General features: G+C 33.9%; 1 protein-coding gene and 1 long non-coding RNA gene across 3 annotated transcripts in view; one reads left to right on the plus strand and one right to left on the minus strand.

Annotated features, from left to right (window-relative positions):
* Window positions 1-26,610, plus strand: part of LOC141461445 (uncharacterized) — a 244,966-nt gene that overhangs the window by 186,930 nt on the left and 31,426 nt on the right. The window contains exon 1 of one of the 2 annotated variants that reach the window (XM_074142580.1): window positions 9,822-11,348. The exons of the other annotated variant lie outside the window; for it this stretch is intronic. Within the exon in view, the coding sequence (XP_073998681.1) occupies window positions 10,952-11,348 (397 nt within the window). The 5' untranslated portion in view covers window positions 9,822-10,951. Of the gene's footprint in view, window positions 1-9,821; window positions 11,349-26,610 lie in introns of those variants that run through there. 2 annotated transcript variants of the gene reach the window in all.
* LOC141460727 (uncharacterized) lies at window positions 18,714-21,887 on the minus strand. Its single transcript, XR_012462326.1, has 3 exons — window positions 21,775-21,887; window positions 19,780-19,888; window positions 18,714-19,353 (listed from the first exon to the last, which is right to left on the minus strand). It is a non-coding gene; the product is annotated as an uncharacterized lncRNA (long non-coding RNA).

Consider the following 26,610-nt stretch of genomic DNA (forward strand, 5'->3'; position numbering starts at 1 on the left):
TCAGAGAGATAGCACCACTGGCGATAGAACACACACCAAGTTTCAGCCAGATCGGTCTATTTCTTTGTGTTTGGCATTCGTTTGAATCGAGGAAGTCGAGTGATTTTCAAAAAATGGACGAAAAAGAATTTCGTGTGTTGATTAAACACTACTTTATGAAACGCAAAACGCCTCAGCAGACTAAAGAGAAGCTTGATAAACATTATGGTGACTCTGCACCTTCGATTAGAACAGTTTATAAGTGGTTTCAAAATTTTCGGAGTGGCCATTTGGGTACAAGTGACGCTGAACGTTCTGGACGCCCTGTTGAGGTTACTACTCCAGAAATAATTGATAAAATCCATATTATGGTGATGGATGACAGAAGAGTGAAGGTGCGTGAGATTGCTAGTGCTGTGGCCATCTCGAATGAACGGGTACATAATATTTTGCATCAACATTTGGACATGACAAAGCTATCCGCAAGACGGGTGCCGCGCTTGACCAAAAACGAAATCGTGTGAAGTGTTGCAAGGACGGTTTGCAGCTGTTCCAGAAGAATCCGCAGGACTTTAAGCGTCGTTTCGTCACTGTGGATGAAACATGGATACATCACTACACTCCTGAGACCAAAGAACAATCTAAACAATGGGTTACCAAGGGGGAATCTGCGCCAAAAAAAGGCGAAGACCGATCCTTCGGCCGGAAAGATTATGGCGACTGTCTTTTGGGATTCGCAAGGAATAATCCTCATCGACTATCTGGAAAAGGGTAAAACTATTACAAGTGCATATTATTCATCGTTACTGGACCGTTTGAAAACCGAGCTGCAAGAAAAACGCCCACGATTGGCCCACAAAAAAGTCCTTTTCCATCACGACAACGCACCAGCTCACACCTCAGCAGTTGTGGTCGCAAAATTAATGGAAATAGGGTTCCAACTCGTTTCACATCCCCCCCATTCTCCAGACTTGGCTCCCTCGGACTACTATTTGTTCCCCAATATGAAGAAATGGCTGGCGGGAAAAAGATTTTATTCAAACGAGGAGGTGATTGCAGAAACGAATGGCTATTTTTCAGACTTGGACAAATCCTATTATTCGGAAGGGATCAACAAACTAGAGCAGCGTTGGACGAAGTGTATAAGCCTAAAAGGAAACTATGTTGAAAAATAAAAAACGTTTACCTCAAAAAATTAAGTAGTTTTTATTTTTGCAAGGACTTTTCAAACGACCCTCGTATCAGCAAAATTTCTAATAATAATTGAGCATATGAAGCTCGTTAGGTGTAAGCAAAGCACAAAGTACCAGCATATTACAACTTTTTTTCTTATTAGAGTTACCACTCTTAATCAAAATACTATTTAGATATACGGACTGAAATCTCGTGTTCCTTTTTTAATGCAGATTTGACTTTGGGGAACAGATCTAAGTCACATAGGGGCCAGGTCTAAATCCGAATAAGGCGGATGGCCTAAAACTTGGATATTGTACTTGACAGACAATGCAGTGTGAGCTGGCGCGTTGTCTTGATGGAGAACCCCGTGACTTGTTCTTCCACAAATCGGGTCCTTTTTTTTCCTTACTCTTTCACGGAGTTAAGTAAGCACCTCACGGTAGTAATGTTGATTTAATTATAATCGATATTTTCATCCGATCTGGACGTGGAAGGGCGACCCGGGCGGTCATCATCTCCGACTCTTCTCGGTCATCTTGGAAACGCTTGAACCACTCAAAAACTCGTGTACTTGATTAACATTCATCACCATAAACTTATTTTAATAAAAGATAAGTTTCAGTAGCGGTTTTATCCAGTTTCGATGTGAAATTTCACGACAATTCGTTGCTCTACTATGTATATGTTTTCGGCAAAACGAAACTAATACCTCTTACACAAACGACGGTTCCGATTAGACAGATTTCTCTAAAAACAGGTGAGACGCTGCAGTCGAAAGAGAAGGCTTTACGCTGCACAGCTGTCGGTCGTTAGGATTTGGCGCATGCATAGTTCTTCTGTAGCAGCATCAGCCTCGTTAACTACGAGTATTTAATACGTAGCCACACCTCGTAAGACATTTAATACGAGAAAAAACTGCGATTTTATATTTACTGATTTGAACTTATTTTAATAAAGAAATATTAAAAGGTTAGAAAAAATGGAACACTATTACTCAAATATCGCTAAGAATAAAATGTTTTCACATACAGATAACCAATTGCCAACGTTGCGTTGCCCATTTGTACGATACGCAGAACTCTATCGTCAGCCTTTATCGCTTCCTGATCAGATCTCAAACCTTGTAAACAGTCACTTCCTTTTTGTATATTTATCAATTATTTACTAATAATTATAGATGTCAGATATATATTCACTTATAACAATGTTATTATCAGCTGATCTTTACTTAAACATATGTTAGGGCTAAAAAAAAAGGTGTATTATAATGGCGATATAAATCAGACACGTATTCATAGGTATCTCTGATTATGTTAAAAATGTTCCACAGTGAAATTTAAAGTGAATGAGTTTAAATAACAAAATATTCATTGCACCGAGCTTTGAAGAAGTACGAGCTATATTTCCTTTATTTTTTCTTCAATTAGTTCCCATATTTTTTTTAAAATTATTTTTGAATTACTTCGCAGCATTATTGCAATTTTTTTGAAATGATTTAAGGCACCTCAATATCTGAGATTGTTGGCGTCCGGAGCTCTTTTCAGTGCACTGAAGGCCTCCTGACAGTGTTCTCTCGTTGCGGACAACACTGTTTCTAACCATCAGTGTAAGAAGCTCATAGGAAAAGAAAATCTAAGGTTCAGCAGCTGGATTCGAACCCGGGATCTCCTCCTTGGAATCAAATAGGCGAACCGCATAGCTAATCTCCTCCATTATATTATTGTTATTACTAATAATTTACAAGTTTCTATAATTTAACTCTATGCTTCGACATTGCAATGCAACTAGAAAAACAAAATCTTTGATTTTATCCGTAGAAGCATTTAAGTTATCAAGTTCAGGGCGAGACGGTAGCACCATTAACTTTGATTTGGGCTAAATGAAATTTGAGAAATAAAGTAAGACAGGTTATTAAATTGAGAAGTTTCGAAGAAAACTGAATTTTACCTCATTTAAAGAATATAAAAGCAGTTTGCTCTCTATAATTGCAATGATGTAGGAGTTTTGCATAATTTTACTCGTATTTTAGTGTTTACTGTGATGGCAGAATTCAGAATGGTATGCTTCAAAAAGTAAAAGAAAAACCATATCCATACTGAAAATATAATAACCTTTAAACGAAAATAATTGGTTCTACTAATTCATTTACTGAAAAATCAGTTTATTTTTCCAGAGAACAGTTAATAACAGAATTTTAAGTATTTTTAAGTGCTGTCCAGTTCTCATCACAAAACCGTATAAAGGTCACTTTTATTGTCATTTTTTAGCCAATTAGTGCCCAACAATGGGTACGACAAAACATTGTGTAGTCTATTGTCGTCACAAATAACAATTTTTGCAGTCAGAGAACCTCCCAAAACGTGTATTTCTGGTGGAAAAGTAATATCGAACACCGTCCATGAATAGCTAAAATTGTAACTTTGATCTTAAATATCTCAACTAATATTAGGAATATCGAAACGAGATTAACGTCATTTTTCACAACTTTTTATGTAGTTTTCATAATCATTGTCAAAACCAGTGGTCCTTATGAAACTCCAATCGGGTTTTTCGCCGTAACTCCGCGAAAAATAAAGATACAGCATCAGGGGGTAGAAAATTTTAAAACTGGACCAAAAAAACATATAGTTTACTTCGTGGGTTTTTTTCAAAATTCCGCTTTCCTAAAAAAGTTATTAGCGATTGGTGGGTTTTAAATGGATCACCCTGTATATTGTGGTACTGGGTTCGATTCCCCCATACTTTTATTTAATGGTTAATAAAAGAAATGTACAGTAAAGTATGTTTGCTAATCGCCTCCGTCCACGACACCTAATTGGTAGTTGGACGTAATGCCCGCCTGAAATAATAGGCAATTACTTTTCTTTACTGTGAGTCCATGGTGGTCCGAAACTTTTTAAAGATCAAAGAAATTTAGATTATTAAATCGGCTTTTGTTATAATCCAATCCAAAGATCGGTAATAATTTGTTCCACTCATTCATGTTACCTTGTAATGATGAACTGGATAATCTTAATGAGTAAAGTTATGTCCATTTTTTCAGGCCGGCTACCAAATTAGGTATCGGATGGTAGCAACTAGCAAACATACTTTACTACAAATTTCTCAAATTAACCATTGTATAAAATTCTAGGCCTAGACCGGGGGAATCGAACCTACTAACCAACAATACAGCTTAGCTTTGTGGGCCTCACCTCTCACCGCTCGGCTACTGTGGCGCTTAAGATAATTTTAATAAAGGACGTCCTTTATAATTATAACTACATTTATTTTATATCAGCTGTATTCTACCTTTTTAAAGGAAAGGTTGAGCGGCTAATATAGTAGTTAAAACTGTTTTTACTATACACAGTTCGCCCACGTATTTTGTTTCAACTATAAACTAGGATCTAGTAGGAAGTATCTTCATTTATAATTAGAAATACACCTCAGCCGAGCTATAATTGTAGCGCCGGCCGGCTAAAGCCCGTGAATGGCCAAGAAATGTGAAATAGGCGATGTTTAAAATGTGAGTAAGGGTTAAAAAAAGTACTAATATAATAGAGGGGAATGTCAGATGGTTGTTTTTAAAAAAAGAACAGTCTAGAAGTTATTAAAGAACACTATAAATATATTTTTAGTGTAGCTAAGTAACTGATGGACAGAAAATAGCTGGTGAGTATGTAACACTGAAATAGCATTCCCCAGTACAGGTTACAGTACCACTCCATATGTGTGTATCATTTTACTTTCTTATTTTGACTACGTCGTACACGAACTCGTAAATGTAAAAATAAGTATACCAGCTGATGACATGACGTCACAGCCTACGCCAAACTATACTCACACTAAGTCTAACCATGTATATATTCTACATACACCATGATGTTTGTGTTGGTAGAAATTCATAGTAAGCAAACATAAGATGAGTTGCCGCCTCTGAATTCAGTAGTTCCCTATTTAGCAATAGGAGCATCACCCATTTTTTACTTCTTCCCCACACAAACGCGCGCGTGCTTTCTCTGTCTTCCCAAAGTACCCTTGGCCAAGTGTTGCCACTATTTCACCACACTTCACAACTTTTAACTAATGAAAACTATACTGACGTCACTAACCTGATTCACACCCACCCAACATTTAGTAAACACAAACATATGACATCACATTGCTTTCTACTTCATATTGCTCCAGACTTCTTAAGTTCGCCTTCACTACTATATCTTAAGAACAAGAATTATTTTTATTATTTTTGATAAGAAATTTCTCTAAATCTATTAGTAAGAGAAGATATTGCAAACATGTAGATGTTCAAATTTGAGTTTAACTGAGTTAAATTTGACTTGAACTGTACGGTACTGCAAAGCGTTCCAATCTCAACCGCATCCAATCCCTTCAATCGAAAATCCTACGTACAATCCTTAACGCTCCTTTCTACGGCAAGCAATCAAACCATCCACACTGACCTAAAAATCCCTTTTCTCCTTGTCCTAGCCAAATCCCCCGTTACACCAAATTTCATTCCAAATTTCCCAACACTTCAACCCGCTCATAAACAATCTATCCTAAACTACTCTTCCCTCGAATCCTCGCCGAAGACTGAAGCGTCGATGGCCACGCGATCACGAAAAAAGGGCATCCTTCGAATTCACTTCAACGGCATCTTGCGTTAGCCGAACTCATGATGGTTATCGTTGGATGGCCCTCATTCAAATGTTTCAAGCCATTTTTATTTATACAGGGTGTTCATTTTAAGACGGCTCAAATGCATTTCACGTTTAAACGGTTAATCTGAGCAAAAAATGGTAGAGGAAAAATTTGATGCCCGTCAAGTTTCAGAATAGGTCACTTGATTTTAGATTCCTGCCCGCATACGCTCGAAAGCCAGGTTAGCCAGGAGGTTATCAACTGCTCTCTGTATCTGAGGAGGCACCTTTGAAGGCACAATACTTGCTTCACAAGTTGAGTAAAGTACATCATTTGATAAATTAAGCAATAAGTTTGATCCTTTACATGAAAGATATTGATCGCTTAAATATGTGGCAGGAGGTTTCCAATTTTTATGGTAATTAAACGCAACTCTCCCAAAATTACCAAATAATTATTGAACCTTCTTGTTTGTATCAGATTCAAAATTAATTTTTAGCCATTTTGTCCATGCTTGAGAACATCTAAAGCTCTTAACATTTGATTTTCCTTAGAAAAATCACTCGAAAAACTACTTATTTCCCGATATTAAGAAAAATACTAGCTTTACTGCCTTGGCAATAAAGGGGTTGAAAAAATACATAAAGATGACCTATCGCGTGCTCTTCTTTCTCTTTGATAACAAGTTAAAAAATCGAAATATGATTAATAAATATCAGATATTTGGAAATGGCCTAGCACCTTTAATTTTTAAGATATCGAATTGCGGTTTCCGGTTTCTTTCATAACTTTTTATACTCTTTAAAACTGTGTATATGAAAATGGGGGTTAACTGCAAACCCTCACTTTTGGTCGCGCGTTTGCCGCGTATGCGAGCAGGAATCTAAAATCAAGTCAAATATTCAGAAACTAGAGGTGACGGGCAACAAATTTTTCCTCTACCATTTTTTGCTCAGATCAGTTTAAGCATGAAATGCATTTGAGCTGCCTTAAAATGAACACCCTGTATATTGCATTCCGATTCACTTGTTGCCAATGGCCAGTTGTAAATTAAATAAAGAGAGTTAAAAAAAAAGAATCAGTTTAACTAGAAATCTCCAATTTGAAATTTCCTGAATCCCAAAAAGTAGTATCTACAAATTGATCTCCTTTTAGGTGTGTGTTTAAGCAGCATTACTTAAGAGTTCAAATTTACTAAAATAAATTTAGTAATGCCTATTTTTTCAGACAGACTTTATGTCCAATTACCAAAAATAGTGTATCGTGGACGTAGGTGACTAGCAAACATAATTTACTATAAAATCCAAGGCCTAAAACAGGGGGTAACGAACCCACTAACCAACAATACATCTTAGCTTTGCGGGTCTAGTATCTCAAACGCTCGGCTGTAGTGGCGGCTTTTTTGAAGCCATTTTTAAACATCGTAAACTTATTGACCGAATGTTGATCCACAATTATAAATTTTCAAGAAATGTTCCAACTGTGTAATTCAACTGTAATGAGCTGTAATGTAAAACTGTTTATTTAAATATTAATTAACTGTGTAATATTTTCAAAGATTAAATATACACGAAAAATATCCGAATTTGGAGAAACTTACTAATTTATTAATAAAGTTGTATGGAAACGTCGAGTGTTTCTCGTCAGACTTCTATTTTATTTATTTTTGATTTTGTTTATAATTGTACAGAAATGCTGTTTCTAAATTGACCATCTTTTAATTAAAGATAGTAAAAATCTTATATTGGCAATATTATTGGTTTCCTTCTTCAGGAGCTTCTACAGAGTTGGCAAGCAGAATACGTTATAACCAGCTGAACTTGTTATAGATATTATTATTTTTTGGAATTTACCAGATTGGTCTATTTCATCTATGTTGGCTGAAATATGTATACAGCCTAAGGCACGAGAATACATCCACATTGCTGTTCTATAGAGCAGGGGTGGCCAACTTTTCTGTATATAAGATCTACCTTTTTATCTTAAAAGAGTGTCGTGATCGACTTGTTGTCATAGGCGTAGTCTAAGGGGGAAGAAGAGATGTGAAGTGCATACTATGTTTATACACTGTGTTTCAGTATAAGGTGCATTCCAGCGAGGTATGGGTAGATAAGTAAAATATATTATTTTTTAAATCACTTATTAAGTTTTCGAGATATAGGCTCATGAAGAAAATTAATTTCCAGACCCAACTATTGATAGCAGCATTCCGTACATGCGGTACCTAAAAAATTAGATTTTCCGACACTTTTTAACTAACTTAAAATGCAATTCAATTCTTTTTATCAACTGCAATGTATAAGTTGTTGTACTATTTGTTCGTAAATATGGAAAACTTGTTATAAAAATGCACAGTATGGCTGATAATTTGATTTCAATATTTCACTTTCGTGTTTCTTTTTTGGGGCCAGAAAAATTTATCGTAAAAGAATAATGTGACTTACTTTTTGCTAATCTATCAACAGCTCGCTGAGTACACCTCGTACTGAAATATAGATATACGGCTTATCTACCTACGTAAAATACAACAACAATAATTATTTAAAGGGCCAAAAAACTCACATCCAGGGGAATTAAAAGAACGTGGATAATTATTAACAATATTTATTAATTCAAAGCAGCAACAGATAAAGACAGATTTAGAATTTACCTTGTTACCTTAACATTAATGGGAAGACTTGAGTTTGTATGTCTCTAACCAAGGAATCATTAGATGTATATCCTGACAAAGATAATAATAATGAGTCTTCAGTAAAGGGAATCAGTCAGGAAAGAACGTTGTTTAGTCTTTGTTAGCTTCAAGTATGAAAATGCCGATTCGCATAGGTATGGTAGATCCGAAACTAGAATCGATATATTCGCTACATTTGGTGATACTCGGATATTTTTCGATATTGCGAGCGATCGACGATCGACCAAAACTGGCCTCACGATCGACTTGTTGGCTATAAAGTTTAAATTAAATTTCACATTCTAATTTGCCAAAAATTAAATAGTTAAGGTTGAATTTCTTTTTAAGTCTTTCAGATTTGTTTCCACTAAAGTATCAATTATTTCACTATTTCGATTATCATCCTGAGAATTCTAAATAAAACAAGAACCTGGGCTTTTATTGTTTTAAAGATATTCAGAGTTGCAGAACTGTTTGTCAATCCTATTTCTCATTAAAAACATTACCAAAGAGCAACGGTATCTATTTCTAGTAAATTATAAAGAAGGGATGTTTCCCATGTTACACAGGGTAAATTACATCATCTTGTTAAGGAAAAAGGTAAACTTCTGGACAAAGTTAACCATCTGGGCATCCATTTTGCTAGTTCAATTTGGGAGAGATTTTTTTTTGTTTTCTAAAAATGGCTCAAACAACAGCTTTAAACTTTAATCATTGTGGGGAACTATTGTAACCCAAAAATGCTTCTTTAAACAGTACCAGGAAAGCTAATACCAGATTAAGCTTTAATCTGAAGTTTCAGCCAATTGTAATGAGGGGCTTCATTGTCATTGAGATGTATGTAGAAATACGAAACAAAATGCCTACTTTGAATAGAATGGATTGAGCGGAATTATCGTTTTACTGAATACATTTTCGTGGTTTTCGAAACCAAATAGTTTTAAAAAAAATAAAACCTTATCGGATAAATAGGGTTTCAGAAAATAAAGTGAGAAATCTAATTTTTATTGTTACACTGTGTTCTTATTTACAAGTGAATTAAAGGAAAATTCTCTTAAGCGAACCTTAATCTGTTTTTCATCTTCTACCTCACAATTACCCCTTAAAATTCAACGTTTTTCCCCATAATTCAAACTAAACAGCACTTAAAAGTTTGATTGTATGACCTTTACCAGGGTCGACACTTTTGCCAAAGTGGGCTGGGCCGATGTTTCAAGTTGTACGTGTGTCCTGTGATTAGTGTGTGGGACGCCATCGAGGAGGCGTATGAAAACCACCAACGGCAAACCAGCAAACCAGCCAGAAACAAGGACTTTACTTTATTTCCACCGGCAGTTGTATAGTTTCATTTGCGACTTAATTTTCTGCTCGTGTAAAGACATTTACCAAAAACGAGATTGTCCTGTCTTTAAGTTTTTTTTTTTTTTTTGTAAGTCCTGTGTAGTTTTGAGTTAGTGAAGACTATGTGTCTTTTTTGGATTGTTGTGTATGTTGGTTAAATTGTTTTCAAGTTGTGTGTTAATAAGACTTGAGATGGAATTAGGGTATTATACATAAGGTGTTGTTCGAGCGATGATGCTAAAAAAGAACTAAGACAGAAGTAGTGGGGAGCTTATACACAATATAGACAGCAGAAATACTTTTTTAATATACACGTAGATACATACAAAAAAAAAAAAAAACTTCCAATTCTGGCTCGCATTCATATATTTATAATACACAAATGCATTTTAGCCTAACATACGAACTAACAAACACTTTAAAATAAAAAAAAAAAAAAAGAGTGGATGAGTTTTAAGTTGGGCGAGTTAGAGACTGTGACGACAGAGAAGGGGCGAGGAAGAGGTAAGTGCGGGGGTTGTCCCGCTCGTATACAGCAGATAGACGGGCATTAGATAGAACCGCGTGTTCGCTTCTTGGCCAGTTCGCTCAGTGCGTCCTACAAGTCAAACCATCTACAACGTTCCCATTACTACAAGTGCCGGCATTATATTCGTTTATTATTAATTTATTCGCAATTTTAAAGTGACTTTTACAAAAAATAATAATAAGCAAATTGTCATAGTGAACAAAATAATTTTTTTTATTAGAAAATCAAGTGATGTGTTGTGTATTTCTAATTGTCTTGAAAAGTGTAAACTGAAAATCGTTCGTTGGAAAAAATAAAATAAAAGAATATTTCCCGGACTTAATGGACTACCTTAACATTTCCAAGTAAATGGTTTTTTTCCCGCTCTTATATTTAGAAAATAATATTAAAAATTAAAATAAAAAGGTGATGATTTTATTTATTTTAAAAAGGTGCTACAAACATAATAAATTCACCATTAAAACAATTTAAAAATTTTATTGCGATTTACAGAAAATTTAATAATAATTTTTCGCTCTTAAACTGACGAATTTCCAGTCAACTTTTTACAAGAAATTTATTTAAAAAAACCGGAGAAAGAAACTTGCGAAGGGTACCAAACGCGTATCTAAGTACCATGTGCTTACTGGCTCATGGAAGGGGGCGACACCCCTGATGATGGTAATCAACCACCAACCACCACCAATAATACAACATCAGCAGCAGCAGCAGCATTATTACAACATCGCAATAATCATCACCACCAACATCAACAACAACATCATCATCATCTTCTTCTTCATCATCAACAACAACAACAACATCACCAGCTACAACAACAACATCCACACCATCAACAACAGCAACAACAACAACAACAAGACGATTGGTTTACATTATATTTACCCCCTCCTCCACCGCCGCCGCTGCCGCCACATCATCATCATCATCATCATCACCATCATCCTCATCTTCATCAACAACATCAGTTACAATTACAGCAGAAGCAGCCGCATAACCTGCACCCACATAACCTGCTTCACCATCAAGGTTAATTTTTCAATTTTTTTGTTTTGTTTTTGTTTTAATTTATTTTGTTCTTTCAAAAAATTGGCAACACTGCTACGATTTTTCAAAAAAAAAAAAATATAATTTTACCCCCCCTGCCGCCACAAAAAAAAAAAACAATAAATAAATAAAAATTAAATAACTATAATAAGCGCATGTGCAACAGTCCGCGGGCATAATTCAGCTAAAATGTTACCCATAACACTTCACTTCGTATAAACGTTCGCTTCGTATAACCACTGTCCACTGCAATGTTTATATGCAGTTTGCGATGGATCATCGTGCTCAACACACTGATAATACGCCAATAGATCATCATATATTCGTTATATGTTATGCAAATAATTCTTTTACTAAGAATTTATCTGATAAAATTGATCAATGTAAGTATTTTATAGTCGGATATATTTTTTACTTTTTCTTACTACACTAGTTGTAATTCTTTTTTTAAATTTCTGCTTCTATTATTGTCTCATTGTTCCTGAATTTTCCGTCTTAATTTTCATTTTGAATATTATATTTCAATGTTTCTATTTTATTTTTCAATTTAAGAAGGCCTTTAAGATGTTTTATCAAGCTTTTTTTGCCTTTTAAATAAAAAGACCTACAGTCATTCGTCGCTTTATTTGTTAGAACAACCCTCAGAAAATGAAAAAGTATAATCGCGCACCTATTTGGGAAATGTTCGGGCTGTTCAGATTCTTTCAGAAGTAAGAAATCATAAATACACTCTATTTAGAATGCAGAATTTTAAGTAATTAATAAATCGATAGTTAATAACTAGTAAATCTATAGACCAATTTCATTTCGTAAAATTAAAAGAAGATGGGAAAGCTACTTGGAATTTTAAGCGATTCAGTTCACACTTTTTAAAGTGATGCGTTCGTTGCAAGTTCTATTTTAATAGTAATCTAATTTTACCAATTAAAACAATTACGAAAATTAATTTTAAAGCTACCAAAATTATTGATTAGTAACTTACAAAGATCTTATTTTATGATGAAAGGCAAAAAACTGTTGTTTTTGTTTTTATTACTTCTATCAGCTTCTGAGGTTAGGCTAATCATTCTTTCTTTTACTTACTTTCTTTGACATAAAGATACTTTCTTGATGCTGGATAAAACCGGAATATGTTAAAGGTTTTCAGCAAGCCTCCTTCCGGTATTCAAAAAAAATGTTTTCTGCAATGTGGCTTGGAAGAGTTTTGGTATTTATCAAAAACAATAAGTCTGTTATAAAAGACAATTTGTTTTTTGTTTAAAAGAAGTGCAGTCGATTTCCATTAGTACAAAAAAATAATCTATTCATTATAATTGCACTACTGGTAACCTGTTTTTCGTAAACTTATTATCACTATTCTACTATTATGAAGGCGGTAGAAGATTAAATAGTTCTGGAGTGTTCCATTTGGGGAAGCTTAACTGGGTAACCACTGAGAAAGAATCTTTCAAAAAAAATTCATTTTCCTTGGTAAAAGGTAAAAGTTAAGTGTTACATGGGTAAATAAATTGAAGAAAACGTTAGTAATCATTGGAATACATTTTTCAGAAGTCTCGTATCACTAAAATAATCCATTCGATGGAGTTTCATTATTCAGGATTTCTGTTAAAATCTTAGTTTTAGGAATAATAGTAAAACGCGGATAATCAAATTTGATTTATCTTTATAAAAGGAGAGAAGTTACTCTAAGGGAATCTCGAAAGTTTGCAATATCAAGGCTGAAAATTCTATTGCAAAAATTTGATACAATGTGCAGTGTTCCAATGATATAAATAGTAATCCTTTCTGTCTACTTGATCTCTAGAAATGGATTTCATTTAAGCTATAACAACAGTAGACTCAATTTAAAGAAGTTTCTGTACTAATGCTCAAAAAGGTTACCTGCACATCATCAAAATAGACCTGAACCACATTTATTTTGGATCATTTTAGAGCCTCTAGTCAAATAATTAAAACAGCCCACTTACAAATTTCATTCAATATACTGTAGGTCTGCAGAGATATGTGCATTCATTCAGCTTGGCGCTGCAAACTTATTTACTTTGTCTCTTTTAATATAATTCCATTCCTGCATATCAAACACTAACATTGCATATTAAGGGAACCACAAAATAACTTTCAAGTATCCAAGATAGCCATGGATTAGGTTTAAAACTGTTCTCTTCCTTATCAAAGTATCTTTTAAAATATGCCAAACTAAGAATATGCAGTAAAATCTTTTTGGTCCGTTTTGCTTTTAAATATCAATAGATATTTATAAAAAAAAAGGTTCATGTAAAAACGCCAAAAAAAGTTGAATAGTAGCCCTTTTTGGATTCTGTAAAACTAGAATAAACAATATTTACAAATATTATATCTAATATGCAATCAATTTACTCAATCAACAATATTCAATGCTTATTAGACGCAAAGAAGAAGAAGTTGAAAACAATAAAACAAAATAAAATATTAGACTTAACAGAAATTAAAAAAAAAAATCTGATATTAGCATTTCTCTTATTGTGATAACCAAAGTTTTATCCCAGACATTTCATTAAACCACAGAATTACTTTTATTTAACTCTTATTAAAATTCTACAGTTAATAATAATGAGGTGGCACTAACTGGAGATTATTTCCATTATATCCCCAAGAAGAATTATTCTCCTAGAAATGTTATTCAAATAATAGCTTTAGATCAAGGGCAAGAAATATAATACAACGTTTAAGCAAAACAGTACAAAATTTCGATGAATTCTCACAAAGTTAAACAAAAATTCAGCCATGATCAGTGAACTGGGACTCCTGGGTATGGATTTTGACTGCTAAATTAAATCAAGTTCCAGCTTTCTTGGGATGTCACGTTTTTGAGTAAACATAAACTTTAAAACATCAGAAACTTTCAAAATAAAACACTAGCTACAAAATCTAATTAACGTAATAAAACTCTCGAAAGTCAGCCAAAAAAAGTCAATAGATTTATTTTTCTACTTTCAACTAAATTGAACTACTAAATTAACCAGAAAATGAATGCCTTTATTTTTACAAAATGTATTTATAATAAATATAGAGTTGTAGTGAACAGCCATAGTGTAATGTATTTATGAAAACATTCCATTATGTCTGTAAAAATGGCCAGTAAACTTTATTGTTTCATAGAGTGTCTTTAAAAGATTTGTTTTCTTAAATAATCTATTCAAAATTCGATTAATACAGAAGTCAATTTAAATTTATACAGTCAGGGACAAAATGATAGACACACCTCCAAAAGCATCTTTTATATTTTCCTGAATTTTTCTTTTTAAATTTAATAATTATTTTCCTTAATTTATTGCCTTGTGATATCACACTTTTATTGGCATATTGCGGATAGGTGAAAGTTTACTTTTATATTCTCAAATATTTGTAAAAAATGAATATTTACGTGGGACAAAAAGATGGGACACACTTGTGTTTTTGTTGACTTAATGCTTCAGTTAAATTTTTATTCGCTTTCTAATACAGTGCACAGTCTTTCAATTTTTATACCACATTTTATTATTTCATTTTTGTTAAAAAAAATAATTTTTTTTATAATGGGAAGAAGGAAGTGTTTTAGCGACGAAGAAAGGAGGTTAATCAAATCTCTTTCGGAATCGGGTACGTCTGCCAGAGAAATTGGACGCCAAATAAAGAGGAGTTTCTCGTCAGCGTGTAAATTTTTGAAATTCGGGGAACAATATGGCGCTGGGAGGTCAACAGGCAGGCCTTCGGAGCTCTTTAGAAGCGTGAAAAAAGGGTCATTTTAAGAGCTGCCTCAAACTCTACGCTCTCAGCTCGGACAATTGCTGCAAATGTTGCTGTCCACACTAATGTGAAAAATGTAAGGAGGTTTTTAAGGAAGCAAGATACGTTGGTCAGAAAAAAATTAAGGACGAAACCAGTCTTAACACAAAGGCACAAATTCGGCCGACTAGATTTTGCATCAGAACACATGTCGTGGGTCGCAGAATGGAATAAAGTGATTTTTTCGGATGAAAAAAAAGTTAATTTAGATGGCCCTGATGGATTTCGATATTATTTCCATGATTTAAGGAAAGAAGAGAAATTTTTGTCTAAACGTAAAATGGGTGGTGGATCCATAATGGTGTGGGCACCCATAGGCTTCCTAAATAAGGGCAAAATAACTTTTCTTCCTCACAGAGTTAACGCCGAAGCATACAAGAACATATTGGAAGAAGCAAAAATTGAGTTTCTCGGGATGGCTGGTGAAAATTATATTTTTCAACAAGACAACGCTCCAGTTCAAAATGCTCGGACAATAAAAAGTTGGTTCCAAGATCATAACATTGAAAATCTTTCTTGGCCAGCTCTTTCTCCACACCTCAATCTAACTGAAAATATATGGGGAATCCTATCCAGAAAGGTATACGACAATGGTTGCCATTTCGACAATATGTTGAGGAATTGAAAATAGCAATTTTGTCATCTTGGGAAGCTATCGGGCAAGAAGAGGTTCAAAAGTTGAACAGAAGTCTTCCAAATAGAATGTTCGAAGTGATACACAACAGAGGAGGCTCAACAAAATATTAAGCGACAGCTGAAACTCCAAAACTGAAGGTGTGTCTATCATTTTGTCCCTGACCGTATGTCTATTATTTTAATACTCTGAATTAGATGTTCGGGTTTAATACTCTGAAAATTTCCTTTTCAGTTTCAAACCTCAGTATTCTGTACTCCTTAACAAAAACTTGCAGTTTAAAATGTTAAGTATAAGGGTTGATTAAACGCCAAAAGGTACACAAATCAGCAAGTACCCAACATATCATTAGTACTTCATTGATATAATTTAAGTAATTTTACTGCATTAATTTTCATTAACATTTTTTAGAATTATTAGATGTCACAGACTCTTATGCTGGCCACTTCATTTATAATATTTTTTTGTTATAATTGTTATAAAATGTATATTATATCTTCGTTATTAAATAGGTACTTTATTTTAACTCTATTCCAAATTATTCTTATGATTTCTCTTTAATGTGCCCTTTATTCTGACACATATTCATGCTTGTTAAAGTAGAAAAAGACAAAGTTAGAGTCGGCTACTGTTTAAAAAATTTGAATCACGGAGGATCTAAAACAATATTTCAGTCTTGAATTCGTCTCACCGAAATATTCGTGAGCACAAATAACACACAGTTACTAACAAGTAGATTATTCAACATTATTTATTCATTTCCAATTTTAATTTAATTTAGTCCCCTTAATTTTACTTATAGTAATATGCTGGAATAATTAGCTGTCCTAAAAAGTATGCAAATTTTATTAAAATGCATAAATATAGATAAATAGATATTACAGTCAATCAATTTAAGTTAAATGGTGTGCTACTTGAACAAATATATTGTAGATGAAAATGGCCAGCATAAGAGTCTGTGACATCTAATAATTCTAAAAAATGTTAATGAAAATTAATGCAGTAAAATTACTTAAATAATATCAATGAAGTACTAATGATATGTTGGGTACTTGCTGATTTGTGTACCTTTTGGCGTTTAATCAACCCTTATACTTAACATTTTAAACTGTAAGTTTTTGTTAAGGAGATTTTTGTACCTTTTGGATAGATTTTCCTTTTTGTCTATTTTGAATAGTTACATATCTGCTTTACAGATTTTTTTAAAATTTGGAATAAGCAATACTATCATTATAACCTGATAAGGTGTTAAGTTGGAACCGTAACTACCACTGGAGAGATCTTTTTAAAGAATGATTATAGTTGCGGTCCACAAACCATCCTCAATAACAATTTTTTTGAAAAAGCATTTTGAATAAAATAGGAAGGTATTTGCACGTAAATAGAAAAATTAAACTGCGATTTCAGTACTTCCTTTTAAGAGGAGTAAGAAAAATAAACTGCGAATACAGACAAAGATTTTGAATCGAACGGCAATTCATTGATGTAAATCGGTTCACTTATTGATTATTTTAACGATTGCAGTAATTCCTCTTGGTAAGAGTAAGAGCATGATGGCACTTCACAGCCACGTAGAGGAGCTTTAACCGCTTCTTCGTGCTAAATTTTATCAAAATCGGACTAAGGGTTATAGAAATATTGGTAATAGTTTTAGAAAGGGCCTTATTTGGGTGAGGCAAACTCCTCTCCTTATAAGGCACAGCATCGAGACTTTCAAAGTGCAAATCTGTACAAAATTTCGATTCGAATGACACTTCATTCATGAAAATCGGTTCACGTGTCGATAATTTGAAATGATTGCTATACTTCCCCTTAATAAGTGTAAGAGCAGATCGCCGCTTTAATATTACGTAGGGGAGCCCTAACCCTATCATCCTACCAAATTTTATCAAAATCGGGCCGAGATTTACAGAGTAATTAGTAATAATAATTTTGCAGGGGGCCTTACATAAAGGGGGCTAACTCTGCGCCCATTTGATGTACAGCGTCGAGACCCCCAAAAGGCACATCTACATAAAATTCCGAATCGAATGACACCTCATTCATGAAAATTGGTTCACGCGTTTAGGCGCTACGTTGTTTACAAAAAAGGTAACAACAAGAACAACAACAAGAACATTTTTTGAAAAAGCGGTTTTTGCTTATTTTCGGCAACTTTTTTCTCGAAACCTATTAGATCTGGGTTGTTGCAAAAAAATTACTGTTATAAAGGAGGGTTTGCCCAATATTTTAACGAAAATTTGGGAATTTTATCTTTTACAGAAAAAGAGAAAAAAATTGTCAAAGTTGGGTGTTTTTTAACGTTACGCTTTTTCGTGCACTTTTTGACGATCAACCCTTATACAACTGTCCTACCGGACAGTTTTAAAACAGGTTATTCTTAACATATTTTATTCAAATTTGTCTCTTTACTTACACATTAATATTGCACATCTGATTTTTAGAGTATTTTTATAGAAAATACCAAAAAACTGGGAAAAAATCGAATCATTAAAGCATCAGTTTTGCAAATAAATATCGATATTACTTGAATAATCACTTCCAATTGGCTGATTTTGTCAAACGTCATTACTGGAACATGAGATGGTAGCGATTCGAAAAATCAAGTTTAATTATTCTTCCATTTTCCATGTTTTTTTTAGTGACGCTACTAACGCACTTACAAATACAAATTTGTAAAAAGTCACTTTTTTGGATTCATGCAACCATGAGACAGATGCATCTGGCCAAAGTTGAAAATACTCACGGATGCAAATCCTCTTTTACTAGCGAGGGAGAAGGAAAAATACTCTGTAACTTAAGAAATAAAAAAAGAATTAAAAAATTTAAAAAAACAGATCGAAAGAACATACAAGAAGGCAATTAATTATTTATATTAAAAGTGACGTCACTAAGCTTCTGACGACATTAAATCGAGTAAAACTAGCATTAAAAAAGTAGAAGCAATAAATCAATAAATCCATTTTCGATTTTATCGATACATGTATAATAGCACTTTGTCTAGTCACCATTTACGCAACCTATGCATACTAAATAATGTAATAAAGTAGTTTATCATTATCCACATTAAAAAACTATTGCAATAAACCGTAAACTTTACTTCTAATTCTTTTGATCTGTTTGCAAAGGTACGAACGTATACTTCTGATAAGACAATCGATGCTGATTATGCTTTTATGTTTAGTATAATCGTGGAATGCTAATCATTTTTAAATCCTCATTGGATACAATTTTAAGAAGCATCTCCTATTTTTTTACCTAATCCAAAAGATGGATTACTTTTTCAAGGATTCGGAATTACGACCAATCATTTTGATTTGAGCTGCAGAACCAAGTTTTCAAAACACTACTTATTTCTTGTAACTTCTTTTTAGTAAAAGTTCTCTTCATTGCTTCCGTTGTTTTTCTTTAAACTTCGTATGTTCATTTTAAATGTAGATCGATTTTACTATAATTTTAATCATTTTCCAAAGAAAATACTTCTTCAGTTCTTGATTAAAGGTTGGTTAAAACTTTCATCTCAAGTTTTATTTGAAAGTAGAGGGCGATCTGTGTAACATTAATGAGCATTATTAAATGTGCAAGCAAAATTCCAAATTCAGAGATCATCTATCTTTTTGTAAATTTTATTTCGTAAATTCTATTAAAACAAAGAGAAAGAAGAATTCACATCCTTCTTTATTTCAATTTGGACAACCTACGTTAATTTTTCAACAAAGTTTTAAGTAGTAAATGAATTGTTAGTTCCTAAATTATGATAATAAAGTTTTATCTATAACGAAAGTACACGAAAAACATCTGTACTTCTTCTTGCAGAAATACTTCTACTTCAATTACTGGGTTCTGGTTGACTGAATTTAATTTCATAGTAAATCTGGTAGAAATAAAAGAGTTTAAACGATTACATCGTGTGATTCAACTAATTCCATTCAATTAAAGTTTATGTTTGAAAATATCATTAAAAAAATAACTCACATCAAGTGTTGTTTGCTCTTTTGTCCAGTTTCTTTGATTAAAAACATTATGGAATCTCTAATGATTATTATTATTTTCAGAGATTCGTTCTCTGAAAGATATCTGAGACCTAGTAGGGCAGAAAAAAGTTAACCAAAAGTAGAGTCTTGGTTAAAAAAATATTAAACGCTTAAACGCTCCTCCAACATTTTGTTCTTCATCCTCCGCCTACACCTTTTCTTGGACATATCGCGAAATTCCCCTCAATTGCTACCTTTGAATTTCTATTTAGATACTTTCTAATATTCGGACGAATAAGCCCGAATTTCCAAATGAAGTTGTAGGCGCGCGAAGGCGGAAATCGCGAGAGTTTTAGAGAGGGTTAATCTCTAGTGCCCTTAGTGTGTAAGCCCCACCACCTCGACGAGGTTGGACACCAAGAGGGGTCAAGGCCTGAAGGGCCAGGGTCATGAAGAGGGTAAACAAAAGACACCGAGAGGGCGCCGAGAAAAGCTGTGTACGACTAAACAGAAGTAATGAACCCAAAGAAGGCTTTAAGCATCTATCTCCACTGTGTTGCCAAGAATGCTTACCAATTTCTCCTAGTTTAAGTCTAAATATCTTTAATTTTTATTCTTGAAAGTATGATGTCTAGAAAATATATCCTCTCATAAAACTGTCAGCTCTACCATAATTTCTTTTTTAAAGGATTGTGGATGTAGAGTGATATCAAAGCTTATGGTGGGCAGATCATTTGGGATTTTATTGGCAATATCCTTTATCCATTTACAGAATACAATGACAAGCTTCTGAAAAAATTAACTCTTGAGAAAAGATAACCAAGAAAATGGTTCCTTTCTGAGACAAATAAAGTAAACCTCTTTATTTAACAATATTGTAAAAAATAACATGATTCAAAGTTGAAGGCTTTCCGGAGCGCTGATATCTCCAATATAATATAGCTTTCTTGAAAATGTGTAGTCTATTCGTAAACAGCAGCCTTCTTATGCTAATATAGCTAACGATAGACCCTTAGGGTTTGGTAAATTACTATCAACAGCTCTTATTTTAAAACTTGATTCTCATCTTACAAAAATCAAAAATGTCCGCAATCGCTAATTTATACAAAATTTAGCAAAGGAAGTTCAAACTACAATCATTTTTGACGATGGTTGAAATAAAAAAAAAAAAATTAATAGCATCAAAAACAACAAATTGGAGAAGTAATTCCTCTCCTGCAAGAGCTACCATGTGGGCAGGATGTTGGCCATACATGGCTAAGACTGGGAACTCCCTTGGTGACGTAGAAGAACGCGTGGGTAAACCTCTTGCAACAAGAGATCACGGTGGCTGTAAAGAAGGGACAAGATTCTTTGTTTGCTCGTACACTTCTTTCATTTATTTTCATTGTTTTGTTTTCTAAATTATCATCTTATTATTTCTTGTTTAATTTTGGGGTTATTTGTTTGGGAGTTTATCTTTGCAAATACAAATAAATGGAAGTAAATATATAAGTTAAGGAGTTAGCTAGCCAGCGAGAGAATGGTATTCATTTTCTCTGCCATCAGGCAGACAAGAAGCTTCTTCTGAAAACTCGCTACGAAGCATGCAGCTCCGAGACTACACTTCTTTTTTCCCCGGCGAGAAATAGAATGTAGAATGTTTTAAAGTTTCGAAGTACAGTTTGTTCCAGAAGTTCATAAGTGGAATTACACACAAAGCATTATTGTAAGGATAGTACTACTGGTTAAGTAAGGAGAATAAGAATCAGCCTTTGGAAGGAGATGTCTTAGTCAGGACTAATTGGAATCTGCAAGAACATTGGTCTACACCGAATTGAATTCAAAACTAAATCTGCGTGAAGTTGAAAACACGATTCCATTTGCTATTATATTCACAAGGTTGGGTCCAATTAAATTGAAAAATATTGATAATATCCAATCCTTAAAATATATACGTTTCCGGCAGATTTAGCGAACGTGGAATTTAATATTGTAACTTTAAAAAATGTCTTACCGATTTGGACAGTTCACGCAATTTATAATTCTACACATTTTATAAAATGTTTGAAGTGGAAAGTAAGATTATAAACAGATGTCATATTTTTCAAAAAATAAATATGATTAAAAATATTAATTTTAAATGAGACAAACTAAGTGAAAGTGAAAAGGATAAAGTACAATTTAAATTCAAATATAAGTCTCATTTAAAATAAATGTAAATTAAACAACATAACTTTAAATTTAATGCTTTTATCAACGAACATTGATAATATTCACAATGTAATGAACAAATAAAACAATGTAACTAATTTCATTTCTCTAAATTTAATATATTTTATTGGTTCTAGACTAATTAACTCTGGAAAAAACACTTTTGAGAACGATCTAACTTATTATGGTGTCAAACTGGAGGCTCCGCGAAATGTTCCCAACATTTAGAGAATTCAATCTTTTTAATCAACACTTCTTCAATATCAACGCTTCCTATATCTTATTGCATTATTCAAACAGTGCATGCCAAAATGTTTCCTAAAAATTGATTATTTTCCTTCCTGGTATTTTATTAGGTACCTTGGCATTACAGACAAAGCCTAAATAATTAAAACTGTCCGGTAGGACAGTTTAATAAGGGTTGATCGTCAAAAAAGAGTAACGTAGAAAAACACCCAACTTTGACAATTTTTTTCTCTTTTTCTATAAAAGATAAAATTCCTAAATTTTCTTTATAATTTAGGGTGAATCTTCCTTTATAACTTCAATTCTTTTCAACAATCCAGATCTAATAATAACCAGCAAATTAATATTATACGAATAACACCCATAGTAATTACCGACTATCTACTCGTACACTGGCGCCGGTAACATGTACTCTTCTAGCTGAGCTTCGCCAGTGAATGAACGATTATTATGAGTAACTGTAGTCATAAGGGATTTAAATTAACATTTCATTTTAAAATTATTTAAAACTTTTAATAAATCGGTACCAAAATGGAAGCTGAAGGAGATTTCATAGAGTACGGTTGTGGTTGACAAAAAAAAGGAGTGGTACATTATAAGTACAATGTTTGAAGGAACCTCAGTTGTTCTTTAAGACCATGACATTGTCAAAGAGTCGACATTGTCATGCTAAAAGGTCACGAATAAAATGTAAACAAAACATAAAACTATTGAAAATAGGGTTGACAGTTGGAGAGAGAGATAAAATGAATGAGGATTGTAGTTACCATAATATGCCGTCTGTTCGTGAAGACATATAGGGCGATTATGACATTATTACAAACGGTGTGGGCAATGACAACCGGTCAAGCCTACTCTCATGGACAGATGTCTGCAGCCAGCCCTTCGTTCTTTAGAAGTTTTTTGTTTTTGTATTCCCTCACCTTCTAGTTTTTGTTTACCTTTAATTTTTCCGTCTTTTCATTTACATTCTTTCAGGATTTAGCTACTGAATGTGCTCAAGCACATTACTTAAACGCTATTGCAGATATTTCTGTCAAAAAAAAACTACATTACAGTACAACCTCGATTAACCGGCCCTCGGTTAACCGGGATTCGGATTAACCGGGATCATGTTGAGTCATCATAAGAACACCTGGATCAGCGCCGAAACAGAAATTAATTTTTGGTGGCGACAGGAAATGTTTTGTCTTCCGATGTAACATAATTGTAGGCGTGGCAACAACTCTTTTATACCTGATTTACTTGAAGGGTCATTATGTATGTATGTATGTAAAAACCCAAAATATGGTGAAATTAGTACTGATTTCACAGGATTTACCACAGTCTTACAAAAAATCTTACAAAAGACCATGGGATTTATGTGTTGTAAATGGTTGATTTTCAACTTCATGGTTATATGTAATATTTTTATGGATAATTACCGGCATTATTTTAAACTTCCCAGAGAGCAGCCTAATCTCAAGCTAGTCTTCAGTGTTAATCAGTTCGTCCTACAGAAAACATCTTTCGTTTGCCCTTTCGGTCGAATTTTTATTTCACTTACGCAATGGAATCCGTTAAGAAAACTGGTACTAAACGTAAACCTATACACCCGTATAATACATGCATACTTATATACATATGTACATTCATGGGTACAAATGTACTACGTAGTACTGTGTATTCGGTTTAACCGGGATTTCAGTTTTCCTGGGTGGGTATAGCTGGAGGTCAGCCCAGTTAATCGAGGTTGTGCTGTAATTCTTAGCTCAAAATTTCTTTACATAAACAATACAAAAATCTTGATCCTTCGAACGTTTGAATTAATTATTTCAAATAGTGCTAGGAACAAAGTTAGGAGCGCCAACGATTCGACGGAAATCTTTGATTGGGAAGATTAGTTCCAAGATTAGTTTAATAGATATTTGGCTCAGTCTTAAATTTCCATTCCGTAAATCCAAACAGGTTTGAGAATCATTTGCTTCTTAATGAAAGTTTACATAGTTTGTCGAGAAGTCTAGGTTTAGAAGTTTTAATCGTCAGTTTAGTTCTTTCCGTTTATGACAAGTACGCGGATTCCTAGCGGTTCTAAATACTTTACACAATTTGTGGTAGGACGAGGAATGAGGTTTAGGTAAACGAGTGAAGGTTAGATTTAGAAAATGACAACATTTGATTTCATTCATTCTCATGGGAGAAAAGATTTACCATGTCATCGGGCATAAGAAAAGTATTATCAAAGATAGGATTATCAGCTATACATATGGAGTAGGGTATGGCCTAAGGATACTCCCCTTGAGACAGAACTGGGAAAGAAGTAAGAGTACGTATTTTCGCAAACGACACTGAAAAAGCGTCCAGAAGCGTTAAAATTGGCAAAAAAAAAAAAAACATTCGAGCATTCCAAAATGCGAATGGTTATCTCAAAAGTGAGCAATGCACTTTAATGACATTAGACGCATGATCCCTCTGTTGATATCATCCAAGTTAACGGAAACAATGCAGGTTAATAAGTTGAATAATTAAGCAAAAAACTGTAATATTTTCTTTTATACAAGAAAGAATTATTTATCATTTAAAATGCTTCTTAAATTGAGAAAATAAGTCATGAAATTCCAGAAAATGCAAGGACACCTGGTTAATAAGACAAGTTTACATTTGGATTGTTTTTTGTTTCTTTCTTTTTTACATTCCAAAAAACAAAAAACAAAAATTAAAAATAAAATGAAATAAATAGAGAAAGAGTTTCGAGTAAAAAAATAATAAAAAGAGGCGCCAATTTGGACAGACTTGGCCGGAGTGGAGGCCAAGTAAAGAACATGGATGCAAACCAACTAGACATGAAGTGACAAAACCGGATTAGTGGAAGACAAGGGCACGAGAGCAACATAGATACCTTGTATTATAGTTTTTAGGAGCATAATCCGGATCAGATGGTGTGCAACAGGTTGAACTAAGGACTGCGTATATCCTCGCTAATACCAACACAACCTTTTTTATTAATCCAATTAGTTTAGTAAGATTTAAATTAGCTCCCACCACACAGTAATGCCTGAATGGAATTTTTGTTGGACAAACTGTCATCATTAGATGAAGATTTAGGCCGATTTCAATCCTTGATTTCAAATTGATTGATTCAAAATTAAAGCAGACATAAAAACCAAATTAGGCTGATTTTTTTTTCTCCTGTGAACTGCTAAAATATCTCATCCAAATTTTGATTGGTAGTAAAAAAAAGCGTAGTTTATTAATTATTTTCAAAGAGCGGAAACTAGAACGGAAATGAAAAACACGCGTTGTAGAAAAATGTTTAATAAAGGAGGATGTTGTATAGTCACTGTGACTGTCATTCTGCATTATTATTATAAAAAGGTGACTGAATCAGGAAAGAGAGTCTCCTTTTGTGGTAACACTTGTAGAGGACGTCCTTCTATCGCTGAGAAAGGAGGAGAATCAAGAGGCACTCACTGACTTCTTGTGGAAACCTCTCTGACTGAGATGTGCTAAACTTGTGCTCTCCAAATCTTCTGTACCATCTTTTTGTTCATAATAAATGGTCGTGCCACTCTGGCTTTCGATTACAATCTAATTTTATTATTGCTGTTTTTAGTTTACTTTACCAAAATATCAGTGTTGTCTGTCTCAATGGTGGATATTGATTGGTAAATACTTAGGCTGGAAACATAGTGGAGCCGCGAGCAAAGCGGCGAAAACAAACTCTCTATAGATAGCGTTGCTCTATCTTCGCTTTGCTCTTCACTACGCGCGGTCCCATATGTTAACTTGTGTTTGATTTCGCCGCTTTGCTCTTCGCTACCATCGCCGCTTTGCTCGCCACTCCACTATGTTTCCAGCCTTAGACAATATAAGAATGTTCAGCCCACAAACCGGAGTAAAAGAATTGTTGCTGCAGTTACCAAGAAAGTTTCCTTGAAGAAATGAGAAGGAACTGTGATGGCAAACTGGTTGGGTTTACCGTTCTTGCAAGGCATCCATTGATGGTGCTTAGGAGCTTTAGCTTTCGCATGCTTTAGGCACATCACTGGCCAACATTATCTCTTTAGTACTGGTGAATTGATTCTTCCAAATAATGCTCATCTTGCATAAAGCTGGATATTGTCGCTGATTTTATTCGCCGTAGAACGCATTAGATTAGATTAGACTAGGGTGGCTTCAAAGCCTACGCCACTGCGACCCCTTTGGATCTATTGAGGCTCCCCTCACTTTAAAGCTCACCCTCCAGACCTGTCCTTTTAATCAGACTCTTAATGCTGGAGAGCGACTCTTGGGTAAAGCTCACCAGGCCATGGTTTTTCCTCCCCGAGAAGTAACATCATTAGCCCAGACAAGCCCCTCACACTGACACAACACGTGCAGTGCCGTTTCCTTCTCTTCCTGACAGAACCTACAG

This window comes from Rhodnius prolixus, unplaced genomic scaffold (genome assembly GCF_049639745.1).
Source record: "Rhodnius prolixus isolate KJV_2025 unplaced genomic scaffold, Rpr scaffold_6, whole genome shotgun sequence".
Taxonomy (NCBI): Eukaryota; Metazoa; Arthropoda; class Insecta; order Hemiptera; family Reduviidae; genus Rhodnius; species Rhodnius prolixus.